At 36.6% G+C, this 19,369-nt stretch overlaps 1 protein-coding gene across 1 annotated transcript in view; it reads left to right on the top strand.

Moving 5' to 3' along the window:
• GPC5 (glypican 5) overlaps positions 1–19,369 on the top strand; it is a 1,374,119-nt gene that overhangs the window by 269,036 nt on the left and 1,085,714 nt on the right. Inside the window, exon 4 of the mRNA XM_027116005.1 lies at positions 12,411–12,544. Coding sequence (XP_026971806.1) covers positions 12,411–12,544 — 134 coding nt within the window. The remainder of the gene's footprint in view (positions 1–12,410; positions 12,545–19,369) is intronic.

The following is a 19,369-nucleotide window of genomic DNA, read 5'->3' as shown; positions in this document are numbered from 1 at the left end:
TTTAAAAGTGGTATTATAGTTATTATAACTTTTATATCTTTTCCGTAGGTGGCTTCTGGAATTATTTGTACCTTGAACTTCTAAGTAACATGCATATTATCTGGATGATGGTGTTTCCATAGTTTTAGGGTGTGAGGGTCCATAATCATGTATTTTTGTATTTCCATTAATACAAACTGAGCAAAAGTTTTTATAGTAATATACTATCACCATGCAATAATTCTAATCATCATGAAGTTAATTTTTTTCACCAAATGTAACTTTGGCTGGGAAAATATCTGGCTTACAAATGGAAATTGTCAGGAAAGTAGAATATATTTTATGAATAGCTCAAGCTCAGCTTTGCTGAAATTTATCTCTGCTTATATTATTAGTATCATTTAATGTTGTTTCAAGGTTTATCAATATTCATCCAGTATACTTTTATACTTTCACTGAAGTATGTGTTGCATTATATTGAAAAATATACTAGGATCATGTTTTGGGTGGAATCTACCTAATTTAAAGGTTGAGTTCATAAATTATGTTATGTTATATGGGGGACACTATGATATGTATCTATAGGATGAGAAGATGTATACCTCTTCAGTCAAAATATGACATAGGAAGGAAATTAATATATTTGATTATTTAAGGGAAAATTAAACAGGATATTACAGTCACTTAATTACATGCATCAAAACAGAATTAAACCACAATAAAGACTATTTGTGATGTTAGTAACAATTTGTACAACCATTAAAAGATATGTGATTTAATGAAGCCTGATTTTTGGCATTGTATTAGTCAGGGTCCTCCAGAGAAACAGAACTTATAAGGTATATAGGATGAATATACATCAGAAGGTATTTATTTTGAGGAATTGATTGGCTCACACGGTATGGCAGCTGAGAATTTCCACAGTCTGCTGTCTGCAAGCTGGAGACTCTGGAAAGCTGGTAGTATAAGCCAGTCTGAGTCCAAAGACCTGAGAACCAGGGGAGCCGATGGTGTGAATCCCAGTCTGAGAGCAGAAGGAGGTGAGATGACGCACCTAAGCAGTGAGGCTGGGGTTGGGTGGGGGAGGGGAGAATTCCTCCTTCTTCTGTCTTCCCTCAGTGGATTGGATGATGCCTCCTCATGTTGGCTAAGTGATCTACTTTACTGAGTCCACTGATTCAAATGCTGATTTGATCTGTAAGCACCTTCATGGAAACAGTGTTGAATCTGGGCACCCTGTGGCCAGTCAAGGTGACACGTAAAATTAACCATCACAGTTATTCAATATGCAGTTATAATAACATCGTTAACATCAGTGTTTGTCAATTGCCTCCCAGGTGAAAAGCACTGAAGAAGATGACATTAAATGTTTGGTAACTTATAAAAGTTATTTGCAATACCAGAAATAACAGTTATTCACTAAAATTTTCATATGCAGTTCTATGTTTCATATGCAGTTTAAATGTAGATTAGAAAGGTTTTGATGTGAAGCGTGGATTTCAGGTGCAACTACAGATCAGTAGCAATATGAAAAGCATTTTCATACTGGAAGCAAATCTAATTTTTTAAGAAAATACTGAGGATTCATAAATCTGAGAACATGTAATGTATGTTAAGTGTGACAGTTATAATGAAATCTGCCAATTTTGCTTTTCTTCTTTTTTTCTGAATGTTATTTTATTTTTTTATACAGCAGGTTTTTATTACTTACCTATTTTATACATATTAGTGTATACATGTCAATCCCAACCTCCCAATTCATCCTGCCACGGCCCCCCCCCCGCCACCGCTTTCCCCGTCTTGGTGTCCATATGTTTGTTCTCTACAGCTGTGTCTCTATTTCTGCCTTGAAGATCGGTTCATCTGCACCATTTTTCTACATTCCCCATATATGTGTTAATATATGATATTTGTTTTTCTCTTTGTGGCTTACTTCACTCTGTATGACAGTCTCTAGGTCCATTCACGTCTCTACAAATGACCCAATTTTGTTCCTTTTTATGGCTGAGTAATATTCCATTGTATATATGTACCACATTTTCTTTATCCATTTGTCTGTCGATGGACATTTAGGTTGCTTCCGTGACCTGGCTATTGTAAATAGTGCTGCAGTGAACATTGGGGCGCATGTGTCTTTTTGAAGTATGGTTTTCTCTGGTTATATGCCCAGTAGTTGGATTGCTGGGTCATATGGAAATTCTGTTTTTAGTTTTTTAAGGAACGTCCATGTTGTTCTCCATAGTGGCTGTATCAATTTACATTATCAATTTTGCTTTTCTAATTGTTGAGCAGGTATTTGATCTGACCAAATAATTTCATTGTGGTAGTTTGTAGATCAGGAAGTTACTGACTATTCTTTTTTATGATGTTACCTGCCCTTCTGTAGAAGAGAGGAAACTCTTACATTACTGTCTCATAAAATTGGAATTTGGGGGTTGTGTATCATGGGAGGACTTCTTTTCATCAATCAGTTATCCTGGTTTTCCTCCTAAACCCAGGTGAGAAATCAAGTTGTCTAATATCCTTGTAGTTCCTCCTTTTCCCGACCCCTATTCATTCCTAGGAATCTTAAAGGGAGATAACTGCCATGTTTCCTCTCAGCCACTCCCACATACATAGAGGAGATGGGATTCTCTTGTCTACTCATATATCTAGATCATTTTCAATCCAGATTATTTATGTAGGACACTCAGGAACTAAGACTTATATAATGTGAATCCCACACAACAGATGAAGATAAATACCACTAATCATAAAGAAGAGACCACTGATTCTATGATAACTAGAAACTCATCCACTAACTAGATTCAGTCTTAGCAAAGTTATTGTCCTGCTTTGGGATTCAATTTTCTCAGCCTTAGGTTAAAGTTAGATATCTTGTATGAGACTTCCAGCTCTATTAGTCTAAAGTCCTTCCTCCTTCCCTCCCTCCCTTCCTTCCCTCCTTTCTTCCTTGTTTTTTCCCCCTTTATCCCTTCCCTCTCCTCTTCCTCCTTTCCAGTTCCTCTTCTCTCTCCCTCTCTTTTGGGGAGTATATTATCTGAATTCTCTTTCTCCTGCTTCGGAAAGATTTTCTTTCTGACCGTCTTTACATTCTATATACGTTTTGTAATTTCATCCATTTTCATGGCTTTAACTATTGGCTCTCTGCAGGTAATTCTCATCATTAACTTGCTCTTTATTTCTAATCCACCATTTAGAACCATCTTTTCGAATGACCTCCAAATCCAAGTTCTAAATTAGAATTCACCTCCTGCTCTGGGGAGCAGATGAGCCCAAACAGTAAACTTATTCTATGGTCTAACTTCCACATATTGGTTATTGGATCTTTATTCACTCTGCTTGCCAGATTCAAAACTGCTAACAGCTTTATTTCTTCTTCTTTTTTAAACCTCTTATAGTGAATCAACCAGTAGCCAAATCCCATTCATTCTACTTATAAAAGAGCTTTCCCTTTCTCTTCTCAGATTTCGTGGGTTTTTAGGTTTATTCTAGGATTTTCTTGTTTTACCTATGGGACATGTCTCCTTGTCGTCCAGATCTTTCTAAAATGAGGCTCTGATAATGCTGTTCCTTTGCTTGAACCTTGTAATTAAGCCCCCTCCCAAACCCTTATGAACTTGCCCAACCTGCTTTTCTCAGTTTGTTCTCATGGGAATAAAGCTAAAATCATGGATTTCATCTGCGTCTGGAAAAGTTAGCCTCATTATGATTTGTGGTAACAGATTTTACCCCTAATACCAGCCAGTTGTTTGGCAAACCATTTCTGAGAGTAATAGGGAACTGGGCAAGAGAAAATTAATGAACTCACATTTGTTGTTAAAACTAGAAAAATTGCCAATAGTATGTTCCCTCCAAATAGTTTAAAAGTAGCTTTTAATATAATGGAGCACAGCACATTTGACCCAAAACCATTCTGTTTCTTATTTTTATCTGTTATTTACTATTATTGTTGTTGTTTTCCACCATGCTTGCAGAGTCATATCTTATGTAATTTCTTTTAACCAGCTCTCACTTTAACACCAAGCATCCTAGATATGGCCTGGTTCGGTCACCTGTTGCATACACAGTGATGTAGAGTCCACCTTTGCCTCATCCTCTGAAACAGATTGCTTAATAAACACTCACACCACCTCCACATTCACTGCTTTTCAAGTTATAGTATTTTAAACATTTTTGCTTTTCAATTTCATTATTATTAATAAACATTTTAAAAGATCACTGCAAACTAAATGGAAGCTCTGCTGATGGATGTCAAATGAAAATGAACAGTTTTAAGTTGTTTCTTACAAAGCTTTTTGGGGTTATTAGCCAAAAGCTTTGAATATTTTAAGACTTAAATAAGACTGAGTGAACAGACAGAGGGAGACTGTAAACAGAAGTTTACACTTTGTATGTAGTGCCATGATTACAGTGAGAATGGAGAAAGTCAGCTAAGTAAAAAGGAGTTGTTGAAACAAATACTTGAGCAGAGTGGGAGAAGCGATATGGGTTAGGAGCAACTAAGAGAGTTATTTCAAGGTGATATGGGAATTTGAAAATCAGTGAGAAGCCAGACGTGGAACTTAAAGCAGACACAGATAAGCATTAGGGAGGAAAACTATTTTTTTCCAAGACACTTCAGACTGATTGCAGGGGAGAATGGTAGAGACCAGGGTGGGGGGAGAATAAGGAGGAAATTGCAGTATAAGTCAAAGATGAAAAATTATCAAAGTAAGTGGGAGGGATTTTTTCAATAGCAAGAAGGTGCTAGTATTGAAATGGTCCATCCCAATCGGCTCACTCAGGGAAGCTAAGGTGACAGGCTAATGTGCTGGTAACAGATGGTTTTCCATTCCCTTTCAATAAAGCGTGAAGTGGAGCTCCCTGATAGCAAGTCAACACATATAAAGGCTCTGAAATTTATTTGTATGTATTGGAATCTGCTCTATATGCTTGTACCTTTGGATACAATTAAAGATGACTTATTAGTCTATGGCTTGTACATTTTCTTTTATCCTTGTAAAAAAAATTGCAACGATGATAATGGGAACAAAAATAATGTGAGGCTGGTACTTTCAGCTATCTTTCTGCCTTCCTAGGAAATATGTGCAATAGCAGATATGGTCTTAGGTCCAAGATGGGATCGACAGGGTGAGATAAGATTTTCCTTATCTGGCAACTGCAAACTTGTTTTATTTTCTCAAGTTTAAAGGATGAGAAAACTGAGATGTGTAGAAGTTCTGTAACTTGTCTACAGCTCTATGGCTCATAACGTGGGATCATAATTGCCATTCCTTTCCCTTTTACTCTTCTCCTTTATTTCAAACTCTCCTGTAGTGTCGCCAGACAGCGTTACTCTTGACATTCCCACCATCAACTTATAACATCTTCCCTTGGTTCTTGCTACTAGGAGTTGTTGACAGTGAAGATACTTTCCACCTTTGTAATGAATACTTTAGCACCTTGTTAATATATTTACACTCCACTATCACTGTTTTTCCGCTTCAGTGATTGGAAATTCATTCTGAGCTTTTTAATACCTTGACCTTACACATCCCTAACTTCTCACTTTCAGTAATTTGCTGAGTTCTGTTGATTTTTTTTCAAAACAAACCTTACTTTTTTAGAGCAGTTTTAGGTTTACATCAAAATCGAGTGGACGATACCAAGATTTCCCACATTGCCCCTGCCCCAGCACGTGCAGAGCCTCTCCCATTATCAGTATCCTCCACCACAGTGATGATACATTGACTACAATTGATGAACCGGCACTGACACATCATTATCACCCCAAATCCACAGTTTAGAGTTCATTCTTGGTGTTGTACATTTTACGGGTTTGGACAAATATATAGTGACATGTATCTACCATTAGAGTATCATACAGAGTAGTTTTCACTGCCCTAAAAATCCTCTCTGTGTTTCTCCATTCATCCCCCCACCCATACCCACCCCTGGTAAACATTGATCTTTTTACTGACTCCATAGTTTTGCCTTTTCCAGAATGTCATATAGTTGGAATCATACAGTATGAAGCCTCTTCAGGGTTACTTCTTTCACTTAGTAATGGGCATTTAAATTTTCTTTGTGTCTATTCACAGTTTGATAGTTTGTTTCCTCTTAGCACTGGATAATGTTCTGTTGTCTTGAGGAACCGCAGTTTATTTATCCATTTACCTACTGAAGGACAGCTTGGTTGCTTCCAAGTTTGGGCAATCATAAATAAAGCTGCTATAAACATCTGTGTGCAGGTTTTTGTGTGGACATACATTTTTAACTCCTTTAGATAAATACCAAGGAGTGTGATTGCTGGATAATATGATAAGTGTTTTTGTTCTTTTTTTTTTTGATTTTGTAAGAAGCTGCCAAACTGTCTTCCAAAGGGGCTGTACTCTTTTGCATTCCCAACAGCAATGAATGAGAGTTTCTGTTTATCCACATCCTCGTCAGCACTTGGTGTTGTCAGTGTTCTGGATTTAGCCATGCTGATTCTTCTTCTCTTCTCTCTGTACATGATTCATGAATCCTTCTCTTCATGGACACTGTCACTACTGTACTTCAGAATAAAATTCTCTTTCCTGAGAACTTCAGGATCTGTTAACAGTTTACGTCCCTTTAATGGGTCTCTCTCTCTAGTCCAACTTCTACAGGGCTGTCAGATCCATTGCTAAATATCAGCTCTGGAATTTTGCTTTTCCATTCAACAGCCATCAGAGGTTTCGTCTAATAAATAAAACTTCTTAGCTTATCATTTTAAACCCTCCAAGATCTGACTCCAACCTACTCTTCAAACATAATTTCCTTTTACTACTACCCTTCATGTTCCCTTCTTTCCAGGAGAACCAAATTTTTATCCATTTTTGATGTCAGCCTGATTTTTCTTGCACTTATATCTCTCAAGATTTTCCCTCTGCCTTCCACCATTATTCTTTGTTCAGAAAACATTATATTTCTAATCAGTCTCCAAGCTACTATCTCTCCATCCTGTCTACCTCTATATCGTCTGCTTCTTTCACCACTTCTTCTGCTGACTTTGGGCCCCAGCATTTCTCTAGTGCTCTACTGGAGGACCTTTCGTCTCCCTCCCTGCAAACTGCTCTTATGAAGATTTTTCTCTTGTGGAAATCGTTAAGCAACCATTTTCCAACATGGAAGCTTTTGCCTGCTTTCCATTTGCTTAAGCAAGTTCTTTAGCTTGATATCCAAGACATATTAAGGCATTTTTAAAGAATTGCGATATAATTGATCTATGACATTATATTAGTTTCAGGTGTACAACATAATGATTAGATGTTTGTATATGTTGTGAAATGATTACCACAATGTCTGGTTAACATCCATCACCATATATATATATCATGGCATTTTTTTATGTCTTACCTTTTGCTATACTGCTTTCTTTCACTATGTACATTTTGTTCTATGAAACATGTTAAGTTGTTTACACCTCTTTGCCTTTCTACTCTCTCCTGGAAATTTCCTGCTTTGTCTACCTGGCAAACCCCTAGTTTATCTTTTAATCTGCCATTTAGACATTACGTACTGAAGCTCTTCCCTAAGCACCCCAAACAGAGTTAATCTGTTCATTTTCTACATGTCACAGTGTTACTTCTTTTTCTTTTTTTATTGAAGTAGAGTTGACTTATTATATTAGTTTCAGGTGTACAATATAATGATTCAATATTTTTATAGATTATACACCATGAAAAGTTATTATAATATTATCGACCATATTCCCTGTGCTCTACATTACATCCCTGTGACCTATATTTTATAAATGATAGTTTGTACCTCTGAATCCCCTCCATCTAATCTGACCATTCCCCCCCACCACCTGCCTCCCCTCTGGCAGCCACTAGCTTGTTCTCTATATCTGAGTCTGTTCCTATTTAGTTATATTTGTTTATTTGTTTTTTCTTATATTTCACATATAAGTGAAAACATAGTATTTGTCTTTCTCTGTCTGACTTATTTCACTTAGCATAATACCCTCCAGGTCCATCCATGTTGTTGCAAGTGGCAAGATTTCATTCTTTTTTAATGGCTGTATAATATTCCATTGTATATACAGTTGATCCTTGAACAATGTGGGTTTGAAGAGGTACACTTATATGTGGATTTTTTCTTTGATAAATATGTACTACAGTGCCACACTATCTGCAGTTGGTTGAATTCATGGATGTGGATCTGTGGATACACAGAGTGGACTATAAAGTTATATGTGGATTTTTGACTGTATGGGGTTGGTGCCCCTAACTCCCACATTGTTCAAGGATCAATTCTATTTACCATATCTTATTTAGCCATTCATCAGTTGATGGACACTTATTTAGGTTGCTTCCATATCTTGGCAATTGTAAATATTTGTGTATTTAATAAACCTGATTCTTCTAATCCATGAACACACAATATCTTTCCATTTATTTGTGTTGTCTTCAATTTCTTTCATCAGTGTCTTATAGTTTTCAGAGTACAGGTGGTTCACCTTTTTGGTTAAATTTATTCCTGGGTATTTTATTCTTTTTAATGCCATTGTAAGTGGAATTTTTTTTACTGATTTCTCTTTATGATAGTTCATTATAAGTGTATAGGAATACAACAAATTTCTGTATATTTATTTTATATCCTGTGACTTTACTGAATTCATTTATTAGTTCTGGTAGTTTTCTGGTGGAGTCTTTAGGGTTTGCTATATATATTATCATGTCATCTGCAAATAGTGATAGTTTTACTTCTTCTCTTTCAATTTGAATGCCTTTTATTTCTTTTTGTTGTCTGATTGCTGTCACTAGGACTTCCAATATTTTATTAAATAAAAGTGAGAAGAGTGAGAATCCTGGTCTTGTTGCTGATCTTAGAGGAAAAGATTTTAGCTTTTCACTGTTGAGTATGATGTTAGCTGTGTGTTTCTCATAAACGGCCTTTATTATTTTGAAGCTTGTTCCCTGTATACCAACTTTGTTGAATGTTTTTATAATGAATGGATGTTGAATTTTGTCAAATGCTTTTTCTGTGTCTGTCGAGATGATCATGTGATTTTTTGCCCTTCCTTTTGTTAATTGATTTGTGGATATTGAACTATCCTTGCATCCTGCAATAAATCCCACTTGCTCATGATCTATGATCCTTTTATATTGTTGAATTCAGTTTGTTAATATTTTTTGAGGATTTTTGCCTCCATGTTTATCGGGGATATTAGCCTGTAATTTTCTTTTTTTGTAATATCTCTGGCTGGTCTTGGTATCAGGGTAGTGCTGACCTTGTAGACTGAGTTTGGAAGTATTCCTTCCTCTTTAGTTTTTCAGAATAATTTGAGAAGAATAGGTATTAACTCTTCTTTAAATGCTTAGTAGAATTCCCCTATGAAGCTATATGGTTCTGGACTTTTGTTTGCTGGAAGTTTTTTGATTGCTGATTTAATTTAATTACTATTATTGGGTCTGTACAGATTTTCTGTTTCTTCCAGTTTCAGTCTTGGAAGACTGTATGTATCTAGGAATTTATCCATTTCTTCTACATTGTCCAAATTTTGGCTTATAATTGTTTGTAGTATTCTCTTATGATATTATGTATTTCTGGGATGTCAGTTTTAACTTCTTCATTTCTAATTTTATTTATTTGGGCGCTCTCTCCTTTTTTTTTTTTATGAGTCTAGCTAAGGGTTTATCAAGTTCATTTATATTTTCAAAAAAACAGCTCTTAGCTTCATTGATCTTTTCTTCCTCTTTTTTTGTTCTCTATTTCATTTATTTCTACTCTGATCTTTACCATTTCCTTCCTTCTGCTATCTTTGGTCTTTGTTCTTCTTTTACTACTGCTTTTAGGTGTCAAGTTAGATTGCTCCTTTGGCATTTTTCTTGTTTCCTGAGATAGGCTTGTATCACTATAAATCCCTCTTAGGACTGCTTTTACCACATCCCATGGATTTTGGAAAGTTGTGTCTTTATTTTAATTAGTCTCAAGGTATTTTTTTATTTCTTCATTGACACATTGGTTTTATAGTAGCATGTTGTTTACTCTCCATGTGTTGTTGTTTTTTCCAGTTTTCTCCCTGTAACTGATATCTAGTTTCATATCTTTGTGGTCAGAAAAGATGCTTGATATGATTTCAATCTTCTTCAATTAATTGAGACTTGTTTTGTGGCCTAGCATGTGATCTATCCTGGGGAATGTTCCATATGCACTTGAAAAGAATATGTATTCTGCTGTTTTGGGATGGAATGTCCTGTAGATATCTGTTAAGTCCATCAAGTCTAATGTGTCATTTAAGGGCAATGTTTCTATACTGATTTTCTGTCCAGATTATATGTCCATTGCTGCAGGTAGGGTATTAAAGTCCCCTACTTTTGTATCACTGTCATTTTCTCCCTTTATGTTTGTTAATATTTTCTTTATGTATATAGGTATGCCTATGTTAGGTTCATACATGTTTAAGAATTCTTCTTGGATTGACTCTTTCATCATTATGTAATGTCCTATTTTGTCTTTTGCTCTAGACTTTGTTTTCAAGTCTGTTTTGTCTAATATGGGTATTGCTACCAAAGCTTTCTTTTTGTTTCCGTTTGCGTGGAATACCTTTTTCCATCCTCTCGCTTTCAGTCCGTGTGTGTCTTCAGCATTGAAGTTAATATCTTGTAAGCAATATATGGATGGGTCTTGTTATTTTTATTCATTTAACCACCTTATGTCTTTTGATTAGGGCATTTAATCCATTTATATTTAAAGTGATTATTATAGGTATGTACTTATTGCCATTTTGTTCATTCTTTTCTGGAGGTATTTGTAGTTCTTCTCTGTTCTTTTCTTCTTTTAGTCTCTGCCCTTGTGGTTTGATGATTTTCTTTAGTATTACTTTTGGCTTCCTTTGTTTTTTTGTGTATCTATTGTAGGTTTTTGGTTTTTGGTTACCATGAGGTTCATATATATAAATATATATATTTCATATATATAAGATTTGTTTTACATTTTCAAATTCTTTGTTAAAATTCTATGTTCCTATAGACTTCTCCTGAGTTCAGTGAGCTTTTTTAGGACTGGTACTTCGGACATTCTATCAAGTAAATTACTTATCTCCATTTCATTAAAGTTTGCCTTCTGTTGTTTGTCTCTATAAATTAGATGAAGCAATTACCTCTCCTGCTCTTGAAGGTATGTCCTTGTCTGGGAGTATCCCTATGCTGACTGTGTGTGCCCAGTGGCTTTGGCAGGAGGACTGGAGCTGAAGTGAGCGTGGGCCAGGGCCTTTCCCAGCGTTCTCTGGGGCTGTCACATTGGCAGGGTGGGCTGGAGCCTGGTGTGGGCCAGGCCTTTTCTTAAGGTGCATGTGCGTTTTGATGTTTGGGGGGATTGTTTTTTCTTTCCTTCTAAATTGTCAGCTCTTTTGGGGAAAATTCAGTTTCTAATCTTTTATGTCCTATAGCATCTAATACATGTTCTTTGCAAATATTGGAACAAAATAATTATGGTTTAAATAAATGAGTTGATGCATAATTCCTGTAATGCTCATTCATGGAAAATTTTAAAAAATTTAGAACTTTAAGGGAACTTTGGAATAATTTTTTCTAAGTTCTTCATTTTACATATAAGAGAATCAAGTTTTAAAAAGTTCTGCCACTGTTTTCAAGATCTCAGCAATTAAGAAGGAAATATTAGGACAGGAACCAAAGTCTCCTGATTCTCAGGCAATGCTTTTATGTATTTTTAATTATATGACTATGCCTTTTTAAATGTATAAGTTATCTTGTGAATCTTTTTTGATGCTTTACATGGTAATGTGTCCAATTAATTCCTTAATTTTCAATGATAATTACATATGAAGATCTTTACTAGATAAGTAGTATTAAAAATTAAAATTTTCAATTCTATAAATAATTTTTAAAAAAGAGACCATAAATAACACCCTTGAAATCAAACCAGATTGAGGAAAAAGATATACAACTATTACAAAATGAGATCTTATATAAAAATATTTATTGCCATTTCTAAGAAAGCATTTTAAGAAGAAAATGACCCTTAGAACTCATATAGAAATGGACCACATATTCAATAGCAAATTATTTTATTAAAAAAAATTAGTACAAGTAAGTAATTAGTCATACATATGGTTATAAACCATAAATAATATCTACTTTGATTAGTTTTATTTATACAAGCAGGCTAGTTTATTAATGTAGTTCTCTGATTTTGCATATATCTTTTTATTCGTGTATTTTGCACTTGCATACATGCAAACTGTATAAATGTGTATAGCATCAATTTATTATGGCTGCCATTTTATACAGATAATTTGATTCCCTTTATTTTAAAAATTAACAAACATTGTATGTCTTAAAGGTTATTAGTGTGCTATAAATAAGAATATGTTATTGTTTTGGACTCTAGTGAACATTACATCCTCAGAAAGGCTGGAGCATGCTTTCTAACTGTCTTTAATATTTTCTATTTAAAAGGTAAATAAGATTTGTGGCCGTCCAATCAGAACACCCACACAAAGCCCCCGTTGTTCTTTTGATGGGAGCAAAGAGAAGCATGGAATGAAGATCTTTATAAGAAATGGGGAAGAGACACTTGCCAACAGAAGAAAGTAAGACATTTGTTTTACAACCAGAAAGAGAAAAGAAAGTAAGCTATTAATTTTACAGCAGAATAGAATGTATTCTATTCTGCAGGGGTTGAATTAAGAATTAAGTAGAACAAAATACACTATTGAAGAAACAAAGGATCAACATTAATTACCTTTAAAATTCAGTGCTTCCTCCTATTCTGTTAATTAGGAAGATAAGTTCAACTCAGGAGACCAAAAAACCTTTCTGTGATAAGGGAACATTTTTTATGACACAATATGGCAGGCCTTACATACATATGATCATGTGCACTTCAAATGTGGCTAGTGTACAATGTTTTACAGCAATCTGTAACACTCAGTCATCTTGCTTAACTGAAACTATGCCCCTTGAAGAGTAACTTTTCATTTCCCCCTCCCTGTAGTCAACAATATTGCATTGTACACTTCAGAATTTATTAAGAGGGTAGATCTCATGGTAAGTGTTCTTACCACAATAAAATAAAAAATTTTTAAATGTAGCTAGTGTGACTGAGGATTGAATTTTTAACGTTACATAATTTTAATTAGTTTTAGTCAAAATTTTACATGTAGCTAATAGCTACTATATTGGACAGAATGGAACACAGAGAGAGTATTCATGTAAATGATGTGATAAGTATTACTGAATGTTAAGTACCTGTTAAAAAATGTAAAGTGTCCATACCTTTTACCTGGAATGCTGAAAATTATAATCTTTCGATTCAAAATGATAAGCATTAACTCACATTTCTACCACTGTGCCCGTGATTAATTGTTAAATTAATTGTTAAAGCCTTCATTAGTGTCCGGTTGCTTGAGAATTGGTGATTAAACTAAAAACTTTTTAATACTGGAGGAAACTATTATTTATTTATTTTGGTATTCAGTTGACCAGTACAATGGCAAATACTAGATTCTCAGTAGGTATTTTTGAATTGACCTGAAATTCAGAATTCTGTGTTTATTAATTCAAATAATTATTTCTAAAAATACCTTATGGAGAATTCAGTATTTTACATACTTTACTCTCTATAATGTAAAATCTGTTTCCTTTTGAGATAGTGCTCTTAATTGCCCCATTCTCTCCTCAGTTGGGTTATTAGCACGGGGTAAAGAACTGAGCTATTACTGGCTATGTGCTACAGCTGAAAACAATTAGCACATTGTTTGCAAGTAAAATAGCTGTGTTTTTATGTTTTTTTCAATTTAAACATCTATAGTGATCAGTAGTTATTTCTTGCATTTGAGAAATCAGTATGCTTTGGCTATGATGGTTCTTATAATAAAACCCAGCTAAGGAAGATATTACGTTCCTAAAGATCATGTCAGTTTCACCACCAAAACAACCTAGTTGCTGGAAAACCAAAACAAAACCCGGTACTTAACATGGTTTATTCCCTTGCGAAACTAAGACCATGCAGGTGAAATGTTACAGAATGGCTCAGGAGCAATGAGGGGCTTATCTGAGTGGAAAGTTTTATAAGTATCTATCCTGGCCATTGAATAGACCTCCATGTCACCAATCTTGCAAACTCATTATTTCTATGCCCTTGACTGGTCAGCCACCATTAACCATTTCCCATGAATCAGGGTAGGCTCATCACTGGCCAATCTCATGCCACGCAAGGTGAACAACCAGAGGTCCTGCACTTGAGCCAGCTTAAGCATTTCACTTTTACACATTTTTTTATTGCCATTCCTGAATGGAGCTTAATTTCTGTGGCAGTATATTTCCTCTTGATGCCTATATATTGTGCAGACCTATCCATAAAGTAGACCTGAATTTTATCTATCCTTTCCTATCGTAAAGTAGACTTTGTCATCCAAGCGGTGCAGAAGGGTGCAAGTAAGAGTTTATTTGGGCTATTAGGAATTGCAATTCAGGAGAGAGATTTGGGTGAAACTAAAAGGGTGTTGGAGCAGAGGAAAGAGTCAGGGGCTTATACAGATAAAAGCCACAGGGTTGTTAAAGTTGTCTGGCAAGAATTATGATTGACTCTGATACAAGAAAGGACATATTTATTCTTAAGGGCTATTTTAGGGTAAGGGTTCAATAAGTAGATAGGCTGTCACGAGTTATTTGTGGTAAGTATCCGATAAGTATCATTGGGCAGGTGTTCTGAGTGCCTGCATTAAGACAGTAAGTGGTCAAAGTCAGATTCCATCCAGGTCCAGATGTATGTAAGTCACACTTCCTCAGTGGACTCCCAGCTCCGTTTCAGAAAGCTCTCTTAGCAATACTATTTCGATTTTCCTTTTATAACCTGAATTTTATTTATCCTTCATCAACTTATCTTTCCCCACGAGGTCATAAATTTTGATTTAAGTAGGTGGGGCAATGTAGCAGGAATAGGTGCTTAGTGAGTCTGGGCTAATTTCCATGTATCTTACTTGTCCTTTTCCCACCTGCTTAAGCCTGATTTCTAATCGATCACGTCCACTTGATGTTATATTGCTTCTATACAAGCCCAATCTTATAGCCTGGCAGGTCAGACAGTACTTGTTTCCTCATGGGCATCTCAGGTTGCAGAATCATTTGCTGGTTTATGGTCAAGTGTGCAGGTTCTGCCAGAGGCAAGTTGTAAACCAACCAGCTGACTGACCTACTGAATGACAGATGGACCAGCCAACCAAACAAACAAAAATAGTGTTCAGTAAAAAAATAACTGACTTTGCTCTAAAACCCTTGGTGTCTATACTGTGATTCTTCTTATGGGGCTTTCTGGAGTCTCTGCAGAGCATCTTTATTTGCCACCAGTACTTCAGTCACCATTGCATAGATGAACTGGGTCATCTGGACTGAATGTCAGAGTACCTTGGTGCATGCTACTTTATAAATGGGTTGTAGCAACACAGTATGTTGTAATATGTGTGTAATATGTTTTCGCTAAGATGCAAAGGGATCCCAAAAGCTCTGTGCTTCTGCCTGTGCTTTAGGTCCTCTTAAGTGGTGAAATTTGTCTTTTGCATGAAAAGAATATCCCAATCAGATTCAGACTACTAGACATTTACAAACCCTGCTGAATTGTCAAGCACTCAAAATGTCAATATTTTTCCCCACCAGAATCATTCAGACTAAGTTATCTAGCATAATGTGATCAATATTTGATTATTAGCGTGGCGTCCTATAGGATGTCTAGATGATCATGGCTCCTGTCTGTCATGGAGTGGGAGAATTGCCTTGAGGTCTAACAGTGAAGGGGTTCTTGCCAGCTGAAAGTGAAACGTTTCTAATTGTCCTTACTAATTGGTAAAGAGAGAAAAGCATTTGTCAAGTCATTAGCTGCATAGCAGGTGGCAGGACATGTATTGATTTGCTCTAGCAGACACCACATACAAAGGAGTATGTAATTGGAGTCACCCTCTGACTCAGGTTATGATAATCCAACCATTATCTGTGTCTACCCCCTGTGCATAGACCAGCCAAACAAGTGAGGTCAATGGTGAAGTGTTAAGATCACCACCACTACAATTTTTGTGTCTGATGATGACCCTAAACTCAGCAATTCCCAGGGATATTGTGATAGTGTGATTTATAGTAAGAAATATGTATTTGTTCTTTGACACCATTCGTGGCATAGACTCCTAAAACCCTTGGATTTTCCTAAGTGATGAGAGAAGAACGGTGTCTTTTGTTATGTTAATGAGGTGACTTTTGGGTCCCACCTAAGGATTGGGCTGGCTGCCTGGAGAGCCAAACATGTGGTTAAAAGGCTGGAACTTTCAGTCCCACCTCCTAATCTCCAGTGAGGGGCGAGGGGCCACAGGTTGACTCAATCGACGGTGGCCATGAGTTAATCAATCCCACCTGTGTAATGAAGCCTCCATAAAACCCCCGATGGTTTGTAGAGCGTCGGTGTTGCTGAGCGTGTGGAGGTGCAGGGCGAGTGGCGTGCCTGGAGAGGGCACGGAAGCTGTGTGCTCCATCCTCCAGTGCCTTGCCCTGCGCAGCTCTTCCATCTGGCTGTTCCGGAGTTATATCCTTTTACAATAAACTGTTGACCTAGTAAGTAAAACATTTCTCTGGGTTCTGTGAGCGGCTCTAGCAAATTAGTCAAACTCGAGGGGGGAGTGGGTAGTGGGAACGTGTGATTTATAGCCAACTGGTCAGAAGTACAAGTAACAACCTGGACTTGAGACGGGCACCTGAAGTGTGTGTGTGTGTTGGAGGGGGTGGGACACAGTCTTGTAGGACTGAACCATTAACCTGTGGAATCTGACGCTCTCTCTGGGTAGATAGTGTCAGAATTGAATTGGATTTTTAGATACGCTGCTGCTGTGGGAAAATTGCTTTTTGTTGGTATGGGGACCCTCACTGCCTCTCCACATACTGGAATTGGTACCAGAACCAAAACAGCTGTGATAGTCTCTTGTTTTGCTGTTTTTTGTACAAGAGGTAGTTTTAGGGATTTCAATTTGGCCCCCACTCCATGAGTTGAGGAACCATTGTGGGGATTGTGCAAGGGATGTGTATGTCTCTTCCAAAGACATACTGAGAAGCGTGAAACAGACACACTTCTGTGGATTCATTGGGCCCAGTGTGAGACAGACTGAGCCTAAAATTTAATTTTCATTTTGTAACTGAAAGTGGGGTCCAGCAGCTCGCCACTCAAAAGTCAATAAAGAGGCAAGGTTGGTGGAAAGGAAAGCTTGCTTTATTTTGGATGCTGGCAATGGGGGGGAGGGTGGAATCCTGTCCAAAGGCCAACTGCCCCCCCACCCCGGCACTGACAATCAGTGGGCAAGAGCTTTTGTAGATGGAGGGAGGGGACTACATGCAGAAACAGCACGGTCAGCTCTGACAGTCATCTTGAAAGTGGTCTGACCAGCGTCATCTTGATTGTTTTAAGTACCATTAATCTTCAGTTCCAGGGTTGGTTTGTTCCCATTTCTTTGAGGCCAGTTCTCGGAATGATGGCAGCTTATGTCATGGCTACAGCCTGGTCCTCATGTAGTTCATCTCTTCCACCTGGTGAGTGTGTCAATATCTACAAAACAGCTCACAGGATACCACTCAGAATATGATCTATAGCCCATGAAAAGGAACTAAAGGTCCTTAACTATGCTTAATGACTAAACTATACTATTTAGTCTTGTTGGACTGTTTTCCTTTGTTTCTGCATTTTCTCACTTCTCTGATTAAACTTCTTTTTTTTTTTTTTGCGGTACGTGGGCCTCTCACTGTTGTGGCCTCTCCCATTGCGGAGCACAGGCTCCGGACGCGCAGGCTCAGTGGCCATGGCTCACGGGCCCAGCCACTCTGCGGCATGTGGGATCTTCCCGGGCCAGGGCACGAACCCGTGTCCCCTGCATCGGCAGGCGGACTCTCAACCACTGCACCACCAGGGAAGCCCTAAACTTATTCTTTGCCCAAAGGTTTTTCACAGACAAAAGCCAGACTGAGGACATGGGGGGGCAGGGATCATAGGGTCCTGCTCCATTTCAGTTTGACCTCTATGAGCCCCATTTAGACCGAGTAGAATGGCATTTTGGGTCTTTAGGATTGAAGTTAACTGAGAGCTGGTCTCTATTGCTGGGAGGCAAAAGGGCCACAGGACCCTTAAGGAAAGATGGGAAGAAAGCTTTATGCTACGTAATTGTTGGGCTTGTTCAGGGATCTTTCTCAAGAGAACCCAGCCTTAGTATAGTGAAGGTACTCAGAAGCTGGGATTAGGAACTAGGTGAGAGACTGAGAGTTCTTTGTGCGGCAAATAAAGTGACATTTTTCTTGTACTTTATATTTTTGTTAATTCAGATCTCTTATTTGATGGGTGAGCTATTTTCTTATCACTCTAATCAATTTATTAACTAATATAGTTTAATAATAGTTATAAGTTAACTAATACAAACTAATACAGTTTTAAAATTTTTATTTCCTAAAATTTTGTTTTCTCTTGTTTCCTTTTTTTCTGTGAGCTTAGTTTCCTACTAGATTCCTTTTTAAATTTAACCATTTGTAAGAGTTTCTTTTTATGTTCTATATGTTGTTTGTCAGTTTTAGATTTTGCAAACATTTTCTATCTAAGATGATAGTTCAGTTAAATGTAAATAAGTGAGTTGATGTGTAACTAAAGATGATCTTTGTTAAACAGAAATTGAGTTTATAAAATGTTTTCATGTTTAAAAATTTCTCGCTTGCGTCAATTCAAAAGGATAGTCTACTATTCTTTTTCATTTCATTTCATTTCATTTCATTCATTTCATTTCATTCTTTTTCATTAGATAGTCTACTGTTCTTTTTCACTAGCATTATAGTTTTGTTTCTCACATTGTTAATATATGTAGAGACTATATCTTTATATATGTTATATATGAGGTAAAGTTCCAACTTAAATTTTCCAAATTCTGAGGCAGATTTCAAGGGTTGCTCTAAAACAATCCGTCTTTTTTTTTTTTTTTTTTTTTTTTGCTTCATACTCATTCCAAGTTCCCTTAGATAGATACACTGGCCTGTTTATAAGCTCTCTCTGAAATTGCTCTGTTTACTGGGTTTTGGTTTTTTTTTTTTTCTTTTTTCTCTTTTGCTCTTAAAGATTTTCTTAAATCTTGTTAGACCCTTTACCTACTGTTTCTCAAAATTCTCTTAGATGTTTGTAGAATTATTTTTTCAAATACATGTTATAATCTCTTGAGTTTTGATTAGGGTTATATTGAATACAAAGATCGATTCAGACAAAGATATGTTTATAATGCTATATGTGGCTACTCTTTTGTACTCTGTTTCTAATGGTCAGTCTGTTCATGGGACTGGGTTTTCTCTGTGGATGATCACATGGTGCACTGGTACAGCTATTCTGGCAAGAGGCTTGCTGTACCTGGTAAAAC

Source organism: Aethalodelphis obliquidens, unplaced genomic scaffold (assembly GCF_003676395.1).
Source record: "Aethalodelphis obliquidens isolate GAN/ISIS:26980383/991018 unplaced genomic scaffold, ASM367639v1 scaffold15, whole genome shotgun sequence".
NCBI lineage: Eukaryota > Metazoa > Chordata > Mammalia > Artiodactyla > Delphinidae > Aethalodelphis > Aethalodelphis obliquidens.
This window is presented reverse-complemented; position numbering and strand designations above follow the sequence as displayed.